General features: G+C 70.0%; 1 protein-coding gene and 1 non-coding gene across 2 annotated transcripts; one reads left to right on the top strand and one right to left on the bottom strand.

Annotated features, from left to right (window-relative positions):
- Positions 1–1150: 1150 nt before the first annotated feature.
- MNEG_7061 (hypothetical protein) lies at positions 1151–8690 on the top strand (the record flags this gene model as incomplete). Its single annotated transcript, XM_014044466.1, has 8 exons — positions 1151–2548; positions 2789–3127; positions 3492–4614; positions 4871–5615; positions 6145–6803; positions 6998–7421; positions 7848–8125; positions 8671–8690. 8 exons carry the CDS (start codon positions 1151–1153, stop codon positions 8688–8690), a joined length of 4986 nt encoding a protein of 1661 aa, XP_013899920.1.
- A 785-nt stretch (positions 8691–9475) lies between these two features.
- Positions 9476–9549, bottom strand: MNEG_t16832. Its single transcript has one exon. It is a non-coding gene; the product is annotated as a tRNA-Ile (tRNA).
- Positions 9550–9695: the final 146 nt, after the last annotated feature.

Genomic DNA, 9695 nt, shown 5'->3' with positions numbered 1-9695 from the left:
GCCACACAACGCTGATGCTACAATGCTACCTCCCATGAGCCTGGATGGCTCCAGGAGCGGGCGACCGCGGGATCGTGTAACAATCCTAATCCTAATCCTGTAGCTGTCGCTTGCCCACGTGCCACGCTCACACACAGTCGCACACAGCATTGAGGTGCTGCCCTTCATTTCTCGTCTTGGAACCCCCTGCAGGCGGCTGCTTTGCCGGAGCCGCTGGGGTGGAGCTGTCCCTCAGCGGCTTCGAGTGATCCTGAAGGCCGACCCGCGCTGGCTCAATATCCCGCCTGCTGTACCCTCGCGGGCACTGGAGCGGCAGATGTACCACTCACACGCCTAGGCTATAAGCAGGTACCCAGGGGGCGGCTGTCGCGCACGTTACTTGCACACTGTGCAAGTACGGCACGCCTGAATGCCCCCCTGCCGACTCAGCGTGCTCCACCTCCCAGCCCACCTTGCCTTTGTTGGCCTCCCACCCATCAAACCCTCGCACAGTGTGCATCCATTTAGAAGCAGGACACCCGCCGATTCAGGCGCTCCACTGGCCTCCGCATGCTGGCGTCAGTGGGAGCCAGCCTCCCTCCCTCGCCCGCTTCTGTTTCGCCAACTCGCTGCGCAAGGGGCCGTTGGCTCCAGGCGGTGGGCCCCTCGGCAACGAGCTACGGGGTCAGGCTTTCACCCACACACCAGCGGTTGCTGGCCATACATGCTGTAATCGTATGTGCAAGACAGCACCCTATAATAAAATCACCTTGCCTGGATCATTGCAAGACCCCCACTGCCCCCACATTGCCAGAGCGCAGCGAGCAGCCGGGCCAGGGTTGCGGCCGAACTGGTAAGGGCGCCGAGGGTCGGCAAGACTCTTGGGTGCAGGTGACCGCAGATATTGATCACTAGAACAGGCAGCACCCCAAAACTAAGCGTGCCCTATGTGGGCAAATGCAATTGGTCCAATGTTTGGGAAGCTGCTGGTCTTGGCACTGCAGTGAAGCTGCAGGCAGTCATCTTTTCGATCTCTCAGAGCGCCCCTCATACGGTGCCAACAAGTTGCAAGGCAAGCACAAAAATCGTTCCAGCGCGTTGCTAGGGCGTCCCTGGCAAACGCGTTCGCGTCCTGGCTGTGATCTGGCGGGATGGTCACCAGGTAGCATCTATGATCGAGACAGTACAGGCTCTGACCGAGGCGGACGCATGGGCTCTAGCGTTGCACCTCATTGGCAGCGTGCGCCCCATCGCAGCGGCTCGCGAACCCCACTCCGCCTGGGACAGCGCCGGCGATTCGGTTGTGCATGTGCGGCTCCAGGCGCGGCCTGACGCCAGCAAGCTTGCCGAGCTGCGCGGTTGGTCAGCCTGCACAGAGCACTTGTGGCCCGCCGCCGGGCAGGGCCTAGGTAGCGCGCCGCTGGATGTCGACCTGTGGTTACGTGTGCAGACAGGTGTGCAGCGGCAGGGCACGCAGTCTGGCCCCCACGGCAGCAGCGAATGGGGCCTCCTCAACTGCCGCAGCGGCCCAAACCCAGATGGCTGGGCCTACGCGTCGCGGCGCTTCAGCCTGTGCCCACTCTGCACAGCAGCGGCGCTGATCTGCTCCTCTGACCCCGCGGCGCGCGCGATGGTGGAGGCCGCTGCTGTGGGGGACGGGGCGCGCGACGGCGGGCCCACGGCAGCGGCGCGGGCTCGGCCGTCTGAGTGGGGCCGAGGCGCAGTCGGGGGCAGCAGCGGCAGTGGCGATGGCGACGTTCTGTCTGCCGCCTGCTGGCTGCCGTCCCCTGCCGCGCAGCGCCTAGGAGTCACCCTCCATCTTATCCCCACCGAGCGCCGCGGCTGCCCTGGGCGCGGCGGCTGCCTGCCTTCCGCTGCGGACCTCGTCGCCGACGCTGACGCCACTACAGCGGTAGATGACGGGGGGGATGGCGAGGGCGCCCCGCCGCGCGCAACGAGCGGCGGCGACAGCGGCGTGTTTGACGGCAGTGGCAGCAGTGACGACTATGAAAATGACAGCAGCAGCGGCAGCGGCAGCAGCAGTGTTGGCGCGAGCCAATCCTCACAACCCTCATCCGGTAACAGCAGCCAGGAATATGACGCAGATGACTTGGATCCAAGAGATTGGTGGGTCCACGCGTTGGGCGAGCCGCGGCCGAGTCAACGCGCGAGCACAGCCGGCAGGCAGCAGCGTGCGCCTGCCGGGCAGCTGGCAGAACGGCACTCGGCGGTCAGGGGCGCCGGCGCGTCGCCGTCCACCCACGGCGCGCGCGACTGGCGGGGCAGCGACGCGGCGGGCGAGGAGGTGCTGTGCAGTTTGGAGGAGCACTGGGCAGAGCTCGTGGCTGAACGGGCTCGCGCGAGAGCCGCGGCCGACCTCCAGGCCGGGCGCCAGCCGCGGCCGCCGCGGCGGTCTGGCTGGGGCGCGCGCCCGCGGTTGCTGCTGGAACTGCAGCGGCGCCCGCTGCGGCCGCGCGGGCCGGCGGGCGGCGGGGGTACGGTTGCCGCGCCGCACGGCTGCTTGCTGTGGGCCGCGCTCGGGCTCACAGCAAATGTGCAGCATGGGAAGGTACGGGGCAAAGCGTGGTTGTTTGTTTGTGGAGATTATGTGCCGCTTGTGCTGGGAACAACCACGCAGATGCAGAAAACGCCTCTTTGACTTGATTACGTGGTTGAGCAGTTACTGGCGCGCGCTGCTGAGTACCACTAGTATGCACCCCCTTCTCCACCAACCCCCGTCTCCACCAACCCCTGTCCCACGTCCTCAGCCACCCCCGTCCTTGCTCCCCCCGAAAATAATTCCCCACAGGCGCGCGCAGGCCTTGCCCGCGCGGCCGCGGAGCTTGCGGCCGGCCGCCCGGTGGCAGCTGCCGCCGAGCTGCTGCACCGCCTGTCAGCAGCGCTGAGCGCCGACCCCGCTGCCAGGCGCCGCACGGGCCGCCGAGCCGGCGGCGCCTGCGGTGGCGGCGGCGGCGGGTGCGATGCGCCCGACCTCGCCCGCGGCCTGGCGGCGCTGTTGCTGGTGGCGCGCCTGCCGCCGCCGGCGCGGCGGGCGCTCGCGCGGGTCGCGGGCGTGCTGGCCAGGTCGCCGCTGCCGGGGCTCGGGCCGGAGGGCGTTCTGGCGCTGGAGGCGCAGCTGCAGCTTGTGGTGGGTGCGGGCGCGTGCGTGTTTACGGCAGCGGGCGCACGCGTGGGTTGTTGCGTGGCCGCATGCCTGCCTGGGTCCCAGTGGAGTATGTCGAGGTGGGGTGGCCCCGTGGTGGGTGGGTTTGTGGGGCTGGCATTGTTGAGCTCGTTATTTTTTGGGGTGTAAATGGGGGCGTGCGAGTCGCAAGCAGAGACGCATCAGGGCAAAAGCCCAGGCTCGGCTCGCGCAGGAGTGCGGCGGCCGCGAGTGTCGCCTTTCACGTGCGTGCGCGCACTTCTGTGCATGTCGCAGCATCGTCCACCATCAAACGGCTGTCTGCCGTGCCGGCATCCCCGTCTGCGGATGCCTCGTGCCCCCATCCTAGGCGCTGGCTGCGCTACACTCGTGGGACGCTCCGCCCCTTGCGGCCGCCCTGGCGTCAGAGCGACTCAGTCATCCCGACAGCTTGCAGCCGCTGGCCTCGGCGTCTGGCGGCGGCTTGGGCGGCGAGGCGGCGGCCTACTGGCAAGGCAGGGAGCCGGCGGCCATGACCAACCTGCGGCTGTCGTTTCTGCGCTTTGAATTGGCCTTTCAGGATGACGCGGAGAGCGCGAGCAGCCACGGCGGCGACGGCGGCAGCGGCGGCGAGGGCGGAGGCTCGGAAGGGATTCGGCAGCTCGTGTCGGCCCTCGGCCGCGCGACCGGCAGTCTGGCCGAGGCGGCGGTCTGCCTTCTCAAGGACGGCGCCCCGGCGTCCGCGCGCGCGGCGGCCGCGCTCCTGCCCGCCGTCGCGGCGGCGGCGGCCGGCGCCGAGAGGGAGGGCGCGCGGGGCTTGCTGCTGGCGCTGCTGCGCGCGGCGCTGCTTGATCCTGCAGTCCCCGCCGCCGCCAGCCTGCAGCTCGCTCTCGACCTGTGCCCGGCCGCGGCGGGCCCCTGGGCGTGCGCCCCGGGGTGGCCGCCCGCGCTCGCGCACTGCGCCAGCGGCGACGCTGCGGCAGGCACGGCAGAGTTCGAGCTGCCGGCGTGGCTGCTGCCGGCGGGGCGCCGGCTGGCTGCGCAGGGGTTGGTTCCGATGGCGTATCACACCTTGCACGCAGCAATCGACGCGGCACAGAGGGCAGAGCTGCGGGAGGACGCCGCAGGCGGCGACGGCCCTGGCGCGACGGCGCCCCTGGCAGCGCTGGCGGTGGACGCGCTCTTCGCGCCGGCCTGGGAGCGGCTGGGACGCGACGCCGCCGCATGCGCGGCCGCCGGCGCCGGGCGCGCGGCGCCTTGGGCGCCCACGGCGCAAGAAAGCCGGCGCGCAGCAATGTCTGACTTGCGCGCCGCGCACGGGCAGCCCCATTGGACGCTGCTGCAGCTGTGGAGCGGCGCCGCTGTAGAGGCATCGAAGGTGGCGGCCACATTGGGCGGCGCGGCGCTGCCGGGCGCCCTGATCGCGCGCGCGCCGGTGGCGGCGGCGGCCGTCGCGGCGGGGGCGCTGCACGTCATTCTGCATGATGGCTGGCGTGAGTCGTCATTGTTGGGTGGAGCAATTGTCAATGTTGACCTTTTTTGCAGCCACCTGCGCTTGCAGCATGCTGCCAAAAGGGGTACCGACGTGCGCGGCAGTTGCAAAACAAGGCTCGTGGGTCCAACGCACGTCTGGGCCACCCCTGGGCCTCCTGCCCCTCGTCTTCCACAAGACCGCTCCACAGCCCGCGCTTGCCATTGTTCTGCTGCAACCACACTGCTCTGCTTCACTCAACCCCTTTGTTTGGGCAGGTGGCTTTGACTCGGAGTCAACCGCTGCTCCTCTATCTACAGCCCTTGCCCACGCCGCTATGGCGCGCCTGGCCGCCGCCGGCCACACGCCCACCGCCGCGGGCCTGGCCCGCGCACTGCTGCAGCTCCCCAGCTGCGACGGCCGCTGGGTGGCTCTTCCCCCTGGGGGCGCGTGGTGGCGGTGGGCACCGGCGTGGTGCGGCGCGGAGTGGCTGCTGCACTTGACGGCGCGCGACGAGGCTGATGTTGCGCTGGTGACGCGGGCGCTGATGGGCAGCCTACAAGGCAGCTGGGTGCGCCGCACACAGGGCAACGCGCCGCCGCCGCGCCGCGAGCGCGTCGGCGTGGCGGCCGAACGGGGCGGCGCGCAGCAGCGGGAGCGGGCGGCGCCTCCGCTCGGCGGCGAGGGGGCGCAGCCGGCGGCAGTGCTCAGAGCCTCAGCGGCCTCTGCGGCTGTGGCGGCGGCGGCGGCGGCTGCAGATGCGGGCTGCAGCACCGGCAGCAGGGCATCTGCCCATACAGATCCAGCAGAGCATGCGAACGCAGCCGGGCCCCTTGCGTCCCTGATGGCGGAATTGGTCAAGGGGCACAGCGACAGCCAGGGTGCGCCGCAGGGCCAGCAGCAGCTCGGCGGCCTAGGGGCCGCGCTCGCAGACCTGGCCAGGGCCGTGCGCTGGCGCCGCGCCCGCGAGGGCGACGCCGCCGGCGGCTGCCGCGTCGGGGCGGCGCTCGCGGCGCTGGCTTGGTGCGCGGCGGCGGGGGAGCAGCGGGGGTGGGGCGACGGGTGGCGCGACGCGGGCGGCGCCATGTCAGTCAAGACAGTGAGGGTGCTAGAGGGCGGCGCGGGCGCGTCTACCGCCGGCCCAAGGTCCGGCCAGTGGATGCAGTCGCAGCCCTCTCGCGAGGCGGCGTGGCGGTCGTGCGTCCTTGAATCGCAGCCCTGGGAGCCGCTGAGCCATCGTGAGTTTTGACGATGGGGGTCGCGGCGCCCAGCTGCGAGGCCCGCAGGCGTGCAGCCCTTGTGCTTTGCGTCTCACTGCAGGAAACCCTGCGCCGCATCAATGCGCATGACCGCGCTGAGAGCGAGCGCGCCGCCAGCCCGTTCCCTGGCATGCTCGGTTTTTAACGGCCTTCTCTCTTGTGCCCGCCTCCGATTCCCATGCTCCAGGGCCCCCACCAGCCATATCCCTCTCCAGGGAAGAGCTGCTAGGGTCGGGCCCAAACGACTGCGCCGCCTGCGCCGCCCACCATGCCCCGGCCTTCCGGCTTCACAGCTTTGCCGCCGGCGAGCACGGCCGCCCCACCGAGCCGCAGCTCAGTGCGGCCGTATCGCGCCTGATGCATGCCGTGAGCGCCGACGTGGCGCGCGCGGCGGCGGTGGGCGACGGCGACCCGGATGCAGACGGCAGGGCGCCTGGCGAGCACAGCCCCCTCGCCTGGCGCGCGGCTGCTGCAGACTTCGAGCTCGGCGGCCGCGCGCCCGCCGCAGCCGGGGATCTCTACCCGCTGACCGAGCAGGGTTGGGATCCTTATGTTGTGCTCTGGAGCCTTTACGCCGACCCAGGCGCCCGGCCGGCCGCCCATGCGAGGGCGACGCGGCGCCCCGAGCTGATGCTCCGGCTCTGCCTTGAGTGCCTGGCCGCGGCGCCGAGCGCGGCCGCGCGCCGCCCGCTGCTGCGGGCCCTGGCATTCGCCGCGGCGCGCGCCGCGCCGAGCATCGCGCTGCTGCCGCTGGCGGCGGCGTGCGCGCGGGAGGGGCTGGGGCAGGAGGCGCGGGCGGTGGCGCGGCAGGCGCTGCTGCCGCACAGCCTGCGGTCGTGCCTGGCGGCGAGCACGCACGCCTACTACGCGCGTGTGTTTGGCAGCGGCTGGCTGGGCTCGATGCAAGAGCTCCTAGCCTTTCTGTCAGCGCCGCAGGAGGGCACAGCGGCACGTGAGTCTCCTTGCATGGCTCCACCGCGGGCAGGGCTGCTTGATCCGTACCGTGCGAAGTGAGGCGAGTCAAGGCGGCTTGGCCTGCGCATGCGGTGCAGCACAGCCGGCATCCCCACGATCAAGCCTCATGCCACGCCACTGCAACCTGCCCTTTGCATCCACTCCCGCGGCCATCCCCGCGCTCCACCCCAGGCGAGGACGAAGACGCCCTGCTGGCGGACTGCGTCGCCACGTCCCTGCTGCTGGACTGCCGCGCACCAGCCGACCCCGGGCTGCCGCCGCAGGAGCTCCGCTGGGTGGACACCCTGCCCGGCAGGGCTTGCGCCACCGCTGCCCGCCGCCGCCCGCCGCCGGGCGCCGCGATTGCGCGGCCCGCGGTGCTGGGGTGGGTGCTGCACGTGCTGCAGCTGCTGTACTCGCGGTGGGCAGCACGCCCTTTTGGACCCCCCGTGTGTGACTCGCTCATCGGCTTTGCCACGGCGTTTGACGGCGTTGGGCCGGCGGCGGCAGCGCGCGGCAGCGGCGGAGGGGGGCGTCTGGCGTGGGATGTTTGGCTGCACACGACGCTGGCGGGGTGCGTGCTGCTGCCTCTGGCAGGGCACCTGGCGACGCAAAGGTCAGGGCAGGCCGACGCTTCCGGTGCACCAGGGCTCCTGCCGCCGCCGCCGCCGCCGCAGCAGCAGCAGCAGCGTGAGGGTTGTCAGCCACAAGAGCAGACACGCAGGACGCGTCCCTTAAATGCAGTCGAGCGACCAGACGGCGGCCAGCATGACAGCGCTGCGCTGCTGCAGGCAGCTCTGCGCCGCATGCCGGCAGCAACAAGGGCCTGCCATGGGTGGGGGCTGTACGTCACGCGCACGTGAGCGGGGGCCAGCAGAGGTGGCCGGCTCCTGCAGGGGTGCGACAAGCTGCCTTTGTGTTGCTGCAGAGGATATCGCGCTGCAGCTGGGCTTTCCCTGCCTGGCCAAGCAAAGCGTTGAAACGGCACCTGGCCCTTACAGTACTCGTACAACCTCTGCACCTTTTGCACCTTGGAACGCAGCGCTTTCGACGCCGGCCTGTTGGGCTGGCGTGGCCTGGTCGCCCTCGCCGAGCCTGCCCTCGACGCCGAGCTCGCCACGGGCCAGACGGCCTGGGTGGCAGAGATGGCAGAGTGGACGGCGCGCCGCCTGAACGCGGCCGCCGGCCGCCCAGCGGGCGGCAACGTGCTTGGCACCGGCGGCGTCGTGAGGGGCGCGGGGCTGCGGGGCGCCACGGCGCTCTACGACACACCGCTGCCGGATGAGGGCGACGGCAGCGGCGACAGTGGCAGTGGCGATGGTGAAGGCGGTGATGGTGTTGGTGTTGCAGAGGCAGAGGGGTTGCCTGTCGTAGATGATTGGGGGGCGGGACGTGGAGGTCTGCACTTCGGAGCGGTCAGGCAGGGGTTGGAGGAGTGGCGGCGGGCGATGCGACGAGGGGCTGGCGTGCGACCCGAGGCGGCTGCAATGGGCAATGGTACCGACAGCAGCAGCAGTGGGAGCAGCAGGACGAGCAGCGGCGGCGGCGACGAAGACAGCAGCGAGAGCAGCGAAAGCGACAGCGAGGCTGGCGGGGACAGCAGCAGCAGCGGCGGCCAGGTGCGGGAGCGCGCCTTTGGTCAGGGCAGGCCGATTGATCTAGGAAGCAGTGACACCAGTGAGAGTGAGGACATCAGCAACGGCAGCAGCGGCGACAGCGGCACAAGCAGCGGGAGCAGTGAGTCTGAGAGCGAGCAGCTCGTCAGCTCAAGCGATCAGGATGAGGCAGCCGTCAAATGTGGCCGGGGAGCCTGGCCGCAGCGCCCGCCGGCACCAGGCACCCTCGACCTTCAAGCCTTGCTGCAGGTGGGAAGCGCCGGCTCTGAGCATTTGGCCGTGTGCTTGCGGGCTGACGCACAGGGCTAGCAAATGTTGTGTTGCCCCCATACTTCGCCCATACTGCCACTTTGAGACAACATGCTCCGGTGAGGAAACATCTAAACTGCAGCCATTTTACAGGCACAGAAAGAAACCGTTCACATCTCCCCTCTTTGCCCCTCATGCCTGTGCTTGTGCTCAAGCAGCTGCGGACCCACCTGGCAGGCGCATGCTCGCTGCCGCACCTGTCACGCGACGTGAGGCGTGCAGGCAAAATAACGCACAGAGCGGCACTGGTGAGGACGCGGCAGACGCGCAGCAGTGCGCAGCCAGGCGCCACTACCGCGCTGCTGGCAGCCTTTGAGCGCCTCGACGCGGCGCTGGCGGCCTGGGGGATGGTCGTGCCGCCGCTGGCTGCCGCAGAGGAGGGTCCTGATGAGCAGGCAGCGCCCAAGCGCAGGCGCCTGCGGCGGGCGGATGGAGCGGCGACGGGGCAGCCAATGGCAGGAGCAGAAGTGAGCAAGCAGTGCACTCTGGCTGGCAAGAAAAAGAATCGTGGCAGCGCAAGTGGCGCGGCGCAAGCAGCTGCGCTGCACCTGGTAGCGGCGGGCCGGCGTGCTGCTGGTGGTGGTGTGGCAGGCGTCGCGGCGCGCAGGCTGCTCTCTGGTGCTGGCAAAAGAGGGGTGGCAAAACGCAGCAACCGCAGGGGCTGAGGCGTGCGTGTTGGTGTTGATGGGTAGTTGACACAAGACAGGCAAACCGAGGGTAAGCGGTGGTTGGTACGAAGCAAAACTGACGGAGATGAGGCTCGAACTCACGACCTCGGCGTTATCAGCACCGCGCTCTAACCAACTGAGCTACACCGTCTCCCGCATGCAACCCGCCACTCAGACAGCGCTTCAGGACCTTGACAGGGTCTATTTTCAGGGTTTAGTGGACGCCGACGGCGGCGACGGCAGCGGCGGCGACGACGACGGCGGCGACAACAACGGCAGCGACGGCAGCGGCGGCGG

The sequence above is a fragment of the Monoraphidium neglectum genome (assembly GCF_000611645.1).
Source record: "Monoraphidium neglectum strain SAG 48.87 unplaced genomic scaffold scaffold01215, whole genome shotgun sequence".
In the NCBI taxonomy this organism is placed as follows: domain Eukaryota; kingdom Viridiplantae; phylum Chlorophyta; class Chlorophyceae; order Sphaeropleales; family Selenastraceae; genus Monoraphidium; species Monoraphidium neglectum.
The sequence above is the reverse complement of the archived record's forward strand: the minus strand, read 5'-3'. Positions and strand labels throughout refer to the sequence as shown.